At 32.9% G+C, this 12,976-nt stretch overlaps 1 protein-coding gene and 1 non-coding gene across 2 annotated transcripts; both read right to left on the bottom strand.

The window, feature by feature from the left end:
- Window positions 1-3,818: 3,818 nt before the first annotated feature.
- LOC113724569 (acetylajmalan esterase-like) lies at window positions 3,819-6,487 on the bottom strand. Its single transcript, XM_027247456.1, has 5 exons — window positions 6,265-6,487; window positions 5,380-5,592; window positions 5,128-5,280; window positions 4,163-4,432; window positions 3,819-4,042 (listed from the first exon to the last, which is right to left on the bottom strand). Exons 1-5 carry the CDS (start codon window positions 6,485-6,487, stop codon window positions 3,819-3,821), a joined length of 1,083 nt encoding a protein of 360 aa, XP_027103257.1.
- A 3,232-nt stretch (window positions 6,488-9,719) lies between these two features.
- Window positions 9,720-9,826, bottom strand: LOC113728361 (small nucleolar RNA R71). The gene has a single exon (XR_003458084.1). It is a non-coding gene; the product is annotated as a small nucleolar RNA R71 (small nucleolar RNA).
- Between the last annotated feature and the right edge of the window lie 3,150 nt (window positions 9,827-12,976).

The raw sequence follows: 12,976 nt of genomic DNA, 5'->3' as shown, positions 1-12,976 counted from the left end.
TAGATATTTATTATTATACAAGTTTGACACCTATCAAGTGACATGTGGAAATCGTCACTGTAGAGTCATAATTTGTGACGACTTTCACATTATCTATAACAAAAATACAGGTGAAACGGTGACAAAAAAAGTCGTTACAAAATGCTAATAATTAGTGACGACTTTATCATCATCACATAATACTATGAATATGTGACGACCTGACTAGGGTTGTCACATGACCATTTGTGACATAGAATCTGTGACAACTAAGTGACAACAAAAAAATATAGTCACTGTTTCTTTTAATGATGACTTTTTTCGATTTCAATGACTACATTTGGCGGTCACAGAAGACTGATTTTCTTGTAGATGAACTTTTGATTTTCGATGAGAGAATGATGAATGGAGCTTTTGAATTTTTTGTTGGAAACTCTTGGTTTTCAAGGAGAGTCAGATGGGAGGGGATTTTATTTATTATTATTTTTTTGGAAACAAGAGAAGATTGGAGATGTGCTTGTACTAAAAAACTGTGTCGGACCCATCCTATTGGCAACAAACTAACCAACCTACGTGGGGATGGTAATTTGTAGCTTCCTACTCTTTGTTCTTTGTTATTCTTATTTTTTAAATATCTTCAAATTTTAAAACCTATTAAATTATTTTTTTATTTTTGGAAATTTTAATGTATTAATTGTGTAGCCTTTATTTTTTGAATAATTTTAATTTTCACAACAACAATTTCAAAATGGTTATGAAACAAATACAAAAAGAATTACTTTTTTTTATCAAGCCTCAATTTGCGGTACAAAAATATGATTTGAGAATCTGTTGTGCCAATGCTTTATATTTATTCGGTGAACAATTGCTCTTTGGCACGGACAGGAATTTTGAGAAATAATTATAACAAATCTTATTTACTATTTACCGTAGTCGTAATACAATTCTGAACCATTTAAAACTTTGCAACATGATATAACCATACAACAATTGAAAATTTTCCATCACGACCTACAATTTTGCATTCTTGAAGAAATTTTTTGTCACAATCATTTACCACAAATTAATACCATCACAATCATGGCATCACAGTTTGATTACTGGCAATAGGTGTCTAATTGGGACCAATATTAATGACAAAACCATTTAATGCAAAGTGTGTTTTAAACTATACTCCTTAACATTGATTTTTTCTCACTTGCTCTCATGAACGTTAGTCGATTCTAATGTTTCATCATCCTTGAGGATTAATAATGTCTAAAAAAGCATTAAGGATCCTCAACATACTAAAATCTCACTTGTTCTCATGAATATTAGTCGATTCTGATGTTTCACCATCCTTGAGGATTAATAATGCCTAAAAAAACATTAAGGATCCTCAATGTACTAATGAATTGCTCAATATACTCGTGGATCTCGTTAAATTCTATTGCAAAATTACCGTTCATGATAAATGGAAAATGTCTTGTGAACTCACGTGAGAAAGGCAAAATTTATTATTGAAAAAAGAAAATTAAGAATGTTACTATAAGCAAGAAAACGCCTATAGAAAATCAGTCTCCCTTTTTGGGATTTTTAAACGTTATAGCGTGCACATAATGTGCAAATAGATTCTCTCCTTACCACATTAATATATCACATAAATTGGTTCTTCTATTTGATTTTGATCGATAACACCTACAATGAGAGCAATATGTCGACGGAGTTTGTTATTTTTCTCTTTTTTCCTTTGTAGCTAGAGTATTTGTTGCATATGTAACTATGGCTTTTGTTCACTTTGTAATGTTAAAAAAGAGAAAAGAATGGTGAATTTGGTTCCGCGAGCTTTGTGGATCATTTTTTATATTCCATTCTGTAGCAATGCATTTTAAAACTACTTTTCAGTGTAGATGGTTTATATGGATCAAGTGCTTTTTGGAAAGCATATTGGAGTATTTTTTAAAATTTAAAATTTCTTGGAGTGATACTTTCTTGAGTTGGGTGCTAAAACATGAGGAATTGTAAGTAGAATGTATTGGCTTCATGACCTCCCTTTTTTTTTCTTACCTCCTCTCTATTTTGATAGAAAAGGTATCTCTAGTCAAGGTGTTTTTCCTAAAGCTCAAAGCAGTGCAACAAGAAGAGCCATGCGGCCAGGTTATAATTAGTTATGATAGTGGTTGAGTTAGAATTAATTACTGCGAAAAATTTGCAAGTTCTTTTTTATCATCCACAGCTTTTTCCTACCTATGGATAGATTCAGTACATATAACTTTAGGATGGTTTCATAAACTTCCCCAGAGGTTTCTAACAATTTCACTGAGCTCTCCAGAGATTTGAAAAATTACACCTACCTCCTTTGATTTGATAGTTTTAGTAGCAAAGCCTTAAAATAATATTAAGTTGGTCAAATTTTTAAATGAATACCCAAAAATGCCTTTGTGCAATGAGTTTTAATTTATTTTTCCATACAATTATAAGATTATCTAATAATTATAAGGAAAAGATGCCAAATTTTCATGTCCATATCTACTATTTAATAAATAATTATAACAATAATTTTATTACTATGATAGGATACTTTTAATGGTATTTTATTATGAATTTAGAATTATAAGATAGAAAAGAAAGTGTGAAACAATTCATTTTAGATTTTATGAATTTTTCGATTAGTGGGATTATCACAATTTAGTAGTGTTTTTGGGTCATTTATTTTTTATTTGTTATTAATTTTAATACCAAAAAATAGAAAACAAATATTATCAAAAATATTGGATTGCATATAAAGTTAACTCATCAAAAAAATCACTAGTTTGACATTTAGTTAGAATAAAAACTAGAGGTAATAGTGGTAATTCTATAGTTTTATTGGCAAAAAATTTAAAAAAAAAAGGTTTAAGAAGGAAAAGAATGAAAAAATAATTTTAAAAGTCATTCTAAGTATAAGCATACCAACAAGGGAATTTCATTAAAATATTTAAGGGTAGTATTGGCATTTTAAATAACAAGTGAGGTATATGTAATATTTAAAACCTCGAAGGAGCTAACTGAAATTGCCAAAAACCTCAAGAGAGGTTTCTGAAATTATCCCAAAAACTTTTGAACCAAGACACTAGGACAAACACATATTTTCTCCGAAGTTCTTGGATACAAATAATATTTCACTAAACGTAGTGAGGAGACATAGATACATACATGATTTCCCCTTCTACCAATACCCCCTTCTCAAGTTGAACGAACTGTTGACACTCTTGCTCAATTTAAGTCACCAAGGAATCTGTGAATTATTCGAGTCAACTGCTCTTTTCAACTTAAATTGATATTAACCAAACTTGAGCAGCTTGATTAAAGATTATTGAGTCGGACTCAGATGCAAAGCCACCCGACTTGATAGCATATAAATATACTAAGAATTGCTGGGAATTTCAGATGCAGCTAGCTAGAAGCAAAACCAGTTTAGCGTTAACAATAACCAAGGCAAATTCGGATGCAGGCCGTAAGTTCTATATGTCAACCATGGCAGAGCACAGAAATTAGACATGAAATAGATTAAGGCTAAAACCAAAGTATTCCCCATTTCCCCCTCGATAAAAGACCAAGAGAACTGTTTTCAACAACAAAATGAAACTGAAAAGCAAACTTTGAAGTACCAAGTACTACTGGATCAATGCAAAGTACTTCTTTTCATTTTGAATCTAAATAAAAATGTTGTTGATAACAATAAAAACGTCAATGGAAAGTAAAAGATGGAATGTGTTATACCATCGAATAAACAAATAAAGAATCAAAAAGAAAAGGAACCCCTGCGGGCCGAATTGAAACGACAACTAGCTAGCAGAAACTATAACATGATCTCCAACTCAAAGATGAAACATCCTCATTTGAGGCAAGACGGAGCGCAACAAATATCCTGCAATGTACTTATATGCTCGTTGTGTTGAATGAATTCCATCCCAGCTTATGTATTTATCAGGGTTGGGACATGCAGAAACTCCTTCAACTCCACACATCTTTCGAGGATCAAAATTGTATGGCCCTGATCCACTTCCACAACAAGCCTTTTGTAAAGAATTTCTATCAAATCCTGCAAGAATTTTCAACCAAAAATTTTAAGTTGTGGGATTAAGCTAGATAATTAATTTAGTACATATATATACTTAAAAAAAAATCGGCAAAATGATGGTATGGTAACAAATTAACTTACGTAGACGCTTGGCATGAGACAGGAGCCACAAGTAGGCGTTGTAGTAGTCACCATAGACAATGTCGACATAGGGATATTCTTTCTTCAACACGTTGATTGATGCTTTTAGAACTTCATTGTGAATTTCAGCGAAGTTGTTTAAGTCCTTGAGACAGTGTTTTTCATCATATGCTGCTGAGTTATTTGTGTGGAAGCTACTGAGATAAATTGGAAGACAACCAATTGGGAAGTTACCAGGGACAATAACTCGTCTTGCCCCAAAACCGATGACTCTCCGAAAATAGCAAAATTTAGCAAGATGAAAATAAGATTGTTAAATTTTTATTTGTACATATAAACAAACCCCTAATGAAAAATGCCATTTTTGAACAGTTGCAAAAAAAAAAGGAATTTGAGAAATTTTTTTTTAAAAAAAGGGCAAATTCCACTTTACCCCCCTGTGGTTTAGCATTTTTCACATAACCCCCCTATGGTTTCAAAAACTATACATAACCCCCTTATGGTTTGGATTAAAGTGTCAAAGTAACGGAAATAGTCACTTGTAACGGCGTCACTTAAAATGTCAAAAATACCCATATGTAAAGTTGAAATTTATGTATTAACCAAGGGGGGTTATATGTATATTTTGAAAATCATAAGGGGGTTATATAGTAAAGTATTAAACCATAAGGGGGTTATATGGTAAAATATAAAAATCATATGGGGTTAATGTGTCATGTATTTATAAGGGTAATTTCGACATTTTTAGAAGTTCCGTTACGAGTGACTATTTCCGTTATTTTGACACTTTAATCCAAACCATGAGGGGGTTATGTATAGCTTTTGAAACCATAGGGGGGTTATGTAAAAAAAGGGTAAACCACAGGGGGTAAAATGTAATTTACCCTAAAAAAAGCAATTTTGAGAAATTAAACATACTTGAAATTAAATTAACAAGGAAATTAAATCAAAAACAGAGAAAGCACTCACCCGAACAGCATCTGTAATACTTTGGACAACATCTGGCACTAAACCAGTTAACTCGTCTAAGGTTTTTCTTTGAACGAATCCATAGTTATAGTCGTTGCCTCCAATCTCACCAACAAAGAAAAGGGCATTTCTGAGCATCTTCCAACATCCTAGGGTTTAGAATAAGAAAAAAAAGAAATAGAATAATCAATAATTGTTACCATAATATATTCTTGATCTGTGCTAAAAAGTTAAATTAATTTGCTAACCTTGTTTGGTGTGACAAGTGGAGTTGAAGTGGGAAGCCATCCATTCCAATTGCACACTAAGGGAACTATTGGTTGCTGGATTTGTAATGTTTTTAGCTTTCAATGCCTCTTCTGATAGAGCAGTGGCTCCCGCAACAGCAAAGTTTACCCCATGTTCGAAGTTTGCATTAGCTTTCTTGTAAGGTTCGAGGTATGGAAGACCAAATGCTGTTGCTGTTAAACAAAATTCAACAATCTCAGTTGCAAATATGATTCGAAGTAAAAAAAAAAAAGAACCAAAATACGAACATTCTGCAAGAAAAATTAGGACTAGTTTTTCCTCAAAAGAATTAATTGGAATTCTGCCTTGTTTGAAAAACGATTTTCCTATAAAAACATATATATCCACTTATTAATATTTTTGTAATAAGAAAAATAACTTAAACCTTATGAAATTGGGATTTAATCTGCCCTCTGCAATTTAATCTCTTTACTTTTGCATAAATTTTCTAGTGTAATTAAGCATGTTAATTTTCAAGATATTCACGTAACACATATGAAGCCTGATTAGATGATGGTTTTGCCGTTTAATATTTTCAGTATATGTAAACTTTTGATCCTTAGTTAGATATCACAAAAAAAATAAACAAAAAATAGATCTAGAAGAGTTAGGAAAAAATAAATAAATAGAATTAGGTTAGAAATTTGACAAACCAAAGAAACAGAAATTCACATAGCCTCAACCAGAAATAGGAAGATATGGTTGTAAATTTTTTTTTTTAAAAAAAAAGGAAGAATAATGGTTGTAAACATCAAAAAGTTATAAGAGGCAAATTGCAAGAAAATTCTCAACTACAAAAAAATAGTGATAATAAAAAGTAGTTTGGAATTAATTTTGGTGCATACCGAAATAGTCAACCATGAGGAGCCCATTAGAACATCGACCAGTAGGTTTTCCAAACGTTGTCTCGCCATATGGGGGTCTAGTGAACAAGAAACCACTGCCATGGGGACTCTCTAAAACAAGGTTTCCAGTATCAGAAATTGAGTCACCGAGCTGATATGTCTTGTCAAGGTGATACAGCCTTCCCAGTTCAGCTGCTTTTTCAACATTCATAAAACCGGCCATTGTACCTCTGAATTTTCTTGCAGTGCAAGCATGAGGATGTAAAAGAAGAAGAATTAAGAAGAAACTGCGACAAATAATGGAGATATGTTGACCCTTCGTAGCCATTGTTTCTTGGAAGATAACAAGAAAAAAACACGATTTGAATTGTTGATGTATAAAGTTCCTATGATTGATAGTGCTGAATATATAGGCACCAATAGAATTCCATTCATTTTAGGATTAGAGTACCAATCTCCTAGTATGTTTGACAAGGAAAAAATACTAGGATTAGAATTGTTATGCTAGTATGTATAACAATTTCCTTGTTATACTAGTATGTTTGACAGGGAAAAAATACTAGGATTAGAATTGTTATCCTAGTATGTATACCAATTTCCTTGTTATACTAGTATGTATAACAAGGAAAAAATACGATTTGAATTGTTGATGTATAAAGTTCCCATGATTGATAGTGCTGAATATATAGGCACCAATAGGATTCTATTCACTTTAGAATTAGAATACCAATCTCCTAGTATGTTTGCTGAGCGACAAAATCCAATTTCTTTCAGGATGAGATCATAAATCTCTCCTAGTATTGTTGGGATCTAGTGTATATGAGAAATAAAACTAATTTCCGTGGAAATAGAAATCTAAATGTTTTTTGAATTCAAACTATTGTAAATATATATTGTTAATCACGTAGAACCATTCTAAATTGTTGGGTAAAAATTTTGTGGAACCTCTAAATTATTGCCATTGTTTACGTTTGACCCCTCATTTAAATTTGTTTTCGATTATTCCTTGAATAATTAAAACTGCATACTTTAAGAACTTCGAGTGACTTTAGACTTAAATCCAATCAGATTTAAAGGACATTGACAAGTGAATATTCAACGCATATTTTGTACAAATTTGGCGTGAACTTTTGGTATGATTTGAGAGGATTAAAACCAGTTTTGGGCTCTTTTTGGTGCTAATTGCTTAAGTGTTGTTTGAGTAATCAAAACCTGCTAAATGAGTGGATTAATGCTTTAATCTGTGATGTTCTGAAGGATACTGATATGTGAAATTCATGTACGAGATAAAAAAAAAAAAAAAGCAAGGATCATCTGGAAGATAAAATACAAAAGAAACAAGGAGCAAAAATGAAGAAAAAAAAGGAAGGAATCGAAAATCTGGGAATTGAAGAACATCGATCCGAGCACAGATCCATGTGCAACAAAAAGGATTTCGAGTCCTTGTCTGTACTCCTGGAGCAGTAGATCCGAGATCAACCGATCCGAACTCGGATCCATTTGAGAAGTCCTCGGATCAGCCTTGATCCGAGCTCAGATCATATTTCACCCCTCAAATCCAAGGCCTCGGATATGCCTCTTTCCTCTGCAAGTGGCTTAGTCGTTTTTCTTTCTTTTCACACTACTTTCCAGCTATCTTTGGTAAGCGAATTTGGTGCCACATGCTTCTGAAGCAAAAAGAAGGACAAAATGATTTATTGTCAAGCCAAAACAACATTTCTTTTGACTTTCTTAACAAATCTGAGATGTTGGAATCATGAGGGGAGAAAAAAGGTACTTTCTACCATCTTTTTATGCAGAAAATGAAAGGGAAGTCATAAGACCATACGTAGCTAGTTTTCTTCTTGTAACATTTTCTCTCTATCTAGAAGTTCTTGAAGGAGCACTTGGAGACTTCATCTTGTAATCATCTAGTGCAAAACATAGCAGAATTTTGAGGGCTACAGCATTAACTTGGCTAAGCTTTTCTTTATCCTTCTTGTACTTGTAACTTATGATGTTTTCCATTAATGAAGTTATGAGTTTGATTGTGATATCATTCATGAGTAGCTAAATTCCTATATCTAGAGAGTAGATGAAACTTATGGCCAAATGATATGAATTGAATATTATTTGCACTTGTTACATCTTGTATTAACTTGTCTACTTGTGCATGTTTGATTACTTGTTATTATTTGATCACCAATAGCAGGTTTATAGTTGTTATTATTCAATGAGAATTGGTAATAATAATGGAATAACATGAGTAGAGCTTGAGTTGTAGGTTCATGAGAATAGAAATACATTCAAGTGGATTAAATTTACATTTCATGAATGAAGTAAGAACACAGTTAGTTATTCACCAAGAGATTAGGGAAAACTAGGCTGTTCTAGAACATTATTATCATGAGAATGAGATTTTGGCAATTTTGGAAATGAATCCCTAGTTAAACAAGAGTAGTAAGAAGTGTTAAATTCATTCATTTGGATCTTTTGTACCATAAGTGGAATCTACATCCCTAGATTCAAGTTTTTAGTGAAATTTCTCTATTTGTAACTTGCATTAATCTAATCAGATTATAGGAAGTAGCATTTATAATATTTCTTCTCCAATTTATTGTTAGTCTAAATAATAGAGTAAATAAGAACTTAGTAATTATTTAACTTGCTTCTCGTGGGATCGATCCGATACATGCCCTATATTATTTGATTGACCTAAATACTTATAGACAAACGGATATAAAATCGGAATTAAACTTGCACTTATATTAAAAATCCATCAAATTTTTGGCGCCGTTGCTAGGGAGCGGCAATATTAGGGACTAATCATCTCTATTAATTTAGACGGCTATATTTTTATTAGTTAAACTATTTATAGTTAATTCTGTATTTTTTGACAATTGAAGTTGCATAATCTCTCTTATTTCTGTTTGTAGTGTATGCACTGGGTATCTCGAGAAGTTGCCCCTTTCGATCTAGAAATTAAGAGGACAATACGTAGACAAAAGAGGCATACACCACAGCAAGAGGAACAAGAGATTTGGCAATCAATAGAGGAAATCTTAATAGAGCTACCATTTGAAAAAGAGATGGCAGAAAACAAAGCAAATAGGCAAGTTCTATGAGATTTTACTCTACCAGGAACACAAGGATCTCAAACAAGCATAGTAAGGCCTACGGTAAATGCTAATAATTTTGAAATGAAACCATCACTTATCCAAATGGTTCAACAATCTCAATTTGAAGATAATGCAGTAGAAGATCCTAACTCACACTTAGCTACATTCTTGGAAATATGTGATACAATTAAAATGAATGGAGTTAGTGATGATGCTATAAGGCTAAGATTGTTTCCATTTTCATTAAGAGATAAGGCTAAAATGTGGCTACATTCTCATGCTCCTAATACTTTTACCATATGGGATGATTTATCAAGGGCATTTTTGAATAAATATTTTTCATCGGGTAATACTGCTAAGCTAAGAATGGATATCACGAGTTTTAGCCAATTGGAAGGTGCATCATTATATGAGGCATGAGAAAGATTTAGAGATTTGCTTCGGAAATGTCCACATCATGGACTGCCCGATTGGTTAATCGTACAAACTTTCTATAATGATTTATTTTTTTCTACTAAAACTATGATTGATGCAGCTGCAGGTGGAGCTTTAATGGGTAAATCACCCTAAGAAACTCAAAATTTAATAGAAGAAATGGCCGCAAATAACTACCAATGGGCCAATAAGAAAGGTAATACGAGACTTCACGCAGGTATGATAGAAATGGACACTCTCAATATGCTGAGTGCTCAAATGAATAATGTGATGAAGTTACTAAGTAGACAAGGTAGAGTTGGTCCAAATTCATCTAACGCACATGTAGCTTGTTACTCTATATGTGGAGATGAACATGATGCTAATGAATGTGTTGATTTTGAACAGGTACAATTTGTCAATAATTACAATCATAATACTCAAAATAACCCCTACTTGAACACTTATAATCCGGGGTGGAGAAATCATCCAAATTTTGGATGGAAAGACCAAAGCAATCAACCAAGGATAGCCAATCCACCAAGATTTCAACCGAGGCAACCACAAGTTGAAACTAAACCAAGTTGAGAGATCGTGGTGGAAAAGTTTGCCAAGGTTACTTCGAATAGATTCGAGCAAGTTGAGGGGCGGCTGGACCAATTGGCTGGGATGTATAGAAATTTGAGGTTCAAATTAATCAAATTGCCAATGTGATCAACAACAGAAACCCTGGCGAATTGCCAAGTAAAACCGAAGTGAATCCAAGAGAGCATGTTAATGCTATAACTCTTTGAAGTGGTAGAATGGTTGAGGGACCTGACTCTAGTAATTCAAGTGCTGAAAGAGATAAGGAGCAAGCATATGAAGGAGTAAAACCAAGCCAAAATGATAATGTAGTCATTAATATTGATGTACCTCCTCCTCAAATAAATTCTAATGTGATTCCTTTTCCTCACAGGTTGAAGAAAGATGGACAGCATCGGGAGTTTGAAAAGTTCTTCAAATGTTTTAACAATTGCATTAACATTCCTTTCATTGATGCTAACACACAGATTCCTTCTTATGCGCATTTCTTGAAAGATATCATGTCAAGGAAGAGGAAAATTGTAGATAATGAGATAATAGCATTAATGGAAGAGTGTAGTGCATTAATTAAGAACAAACTCCCTCCTAAATTAAAAGATCCAGGAAGTTTTTTTGTTCCTTGCACTATTGGCTTTATGTGATTTAGGTGCAAGTGTGTCACTTATGCCGTTATTGGTTGCCCGGAGGTTGGGACTTCAAGAGCTAAAAGCTACCAACATCACATTGCAATTGGCGGATCGGTCAATCACACATCCAATTGGTATTTTGGAAAATGTGTTCATAAGGGTAAGACAATCTATAATACCTATGGATTTTGTTGTCTTAAATATGGAGGAAGATGTTAGAATGCCAATTATTCTAGGACGACCGTTTTTAGCCACCGCACGAACTATAATTGATGTGAAAAATGTAAGCTTATATTACGGGTTAATGGTGAGGAATTGAAATTCAATTTGGATAATAAAGAAGGGAGTATAGAGTCTACTGCTCTTGTTTCTAATATGCCATGTGATGAAAAGGTTAACCAAGAAAGGAACGAAGAAGTTAAATTTATAAATATCCTTGGTACTAACTTTCATGGTGCAGGAGCAAGGGAGGAGAAGATAAGGATGGAAGTTGACTTAATAAATTCGCCATTCCATGAAGAAAGTGGAGAAAAGTTTAGCCAACTCGAAAAAGACAAGCAAATTCCACTTCAAGGTGAAGTCGAGCCTTTATATGACAAGTCTAATACTCCTCCTTGGCATTTGAAAAAATTGAACTATGAAGAACAATGCATGGCTCACCACAGGGTGAATTGGCTTGCGAGTTTCGACCCATGAGGAGAAAATCGCTCCCTAATGTTCTAAAATGTTCCATATCTTTTAAGTCGAGCGAACGACTATAAACAAAAACACTTATTGGGAGGCAACCCAATGATTTCTTTTTTTTAATATGTTTTAATTTGTGAGTTTTATTAGTTGGTGTGATTTTATTGATAAAAATTAATTTTGTAGGGTTTTTCGGTTCAAAGGAGTATCTTTAAGGATCATAAGAGTGTTCAACCCAAGAAAAAGGGAAGTTTTATATTGGAATTTATTTTAAGTGTTTAAATGCTTTTAGTTCTAATATGAGTTATGCATTCTATGATATTCAAGTGAGTTTTGGTGATAACATGTTTGTATATGCTCATTGACTCATTTGATGTGCATTTCATGCCTAAAGGTATCATTTTAGTGTTAAAGTGCCAAAATGATTAAAGAACCTAAACTCTCGGATCGTTTCGGGGTTATAGCAGAATAGAAGCCTCGGTTCTGCATTTTTTTTCACTTTCTCCTCCTCCTATTCACCGAAACCCTAGCCTCCTCTCTTCAATCTTCTTGTTCAACCATTAATCCTCCAAATTTTCACCATACACTCCTTCTCAAACATCTTGTGATCATTAACCCCAACTTATTTTGCTTCCAAACATCATCAAAGAAGGGTTTTGATCTACAAAAGAGGAATTAGGGCCGAACTGCATTTCTTCGAATTGGGGAAGAATTTGGGCTTATTGCTTCATAATTTTGACATCATTACCATCCTCTAGCATCATCCTATACATTTGAGATAAGATTTTTCAACTTAATTTGATATTTTATAATTCCCAATTTTCAATTTTTTTCACTTTTCTATATATTTGGGAATTGCATGTTTGTTGAAAACTCTTGCTATAATTGTATTACATTGTGTTAATATGTGTTGTTACAACTACTTTCATGCTTAGTATTGAGAGAATTGTGGATTTAGTGATATTTTTTATTTTTCTTCTCAATTATTAGGCTTGAGCATATTGGTGATTTATACTTGTGATTTCTTGTCTCTTTCTAGATGTATAAATCATTTTTTGTACCAATTGATGATAATATGTGATCAATAAAGCAGATTGGCATGCATTTCTTGGGTGAAATTGCTAGATTTTTGAATTGCTAAAATTAAGGATATGTTTGTTTTACTCTTGATTATGGTTTTAATTCTCAAGTGATTGGATTTATCTTGCATTTAATGAGATCCTAATTGGAAATGTGCATTCTAGATGTTAAAATTTGATTTGAGAAAGGTTAGGAGGATTATTTGTTTGAATTTGGTGTTCTTGG

The sequence above is a fragment of the Coffea arabica genome, chromosome 2c (assembly GCF_036785885.1).
Source record: "Coffea arabica cultivar ET-39 chromosome 2c, Coffea Arabica ET-39 HiFi, whole genome shotgun sequence".
NCBI lineage: Eukaryota > Viridiplantae > Streptophyta > Magnoliopsida > Gentianales > Rubiaceae > Coffea > Coffea arabica.
This window is presented reverse-complemented; position numbering and strand designations above follow the sequence as displayed.

Coding starts and splice junctions, on each gene's coding strand:
- LOC113724569 (XM_027247456.1), bottom strand. CDS start 6,487: ATGGCCGGTTTTATGAATGTTGAAAAAGCAGCTGAACTGGGAAGGCTG. Junction 5,281..5,379: donor CACTTGTCACACCAAACAAG/GTTAGCAAATTA, acceptor TCTAAACCCTAG/GATGTTGGAAGATGCTCAGA. Junction 4,433..5,127: donor TACAGATGCTGTTCGGGTGA/GTGCTTTCTCTG, acceptor ATTTTCGGAGAG/TCATCGGTTTTGGGGCAAGA.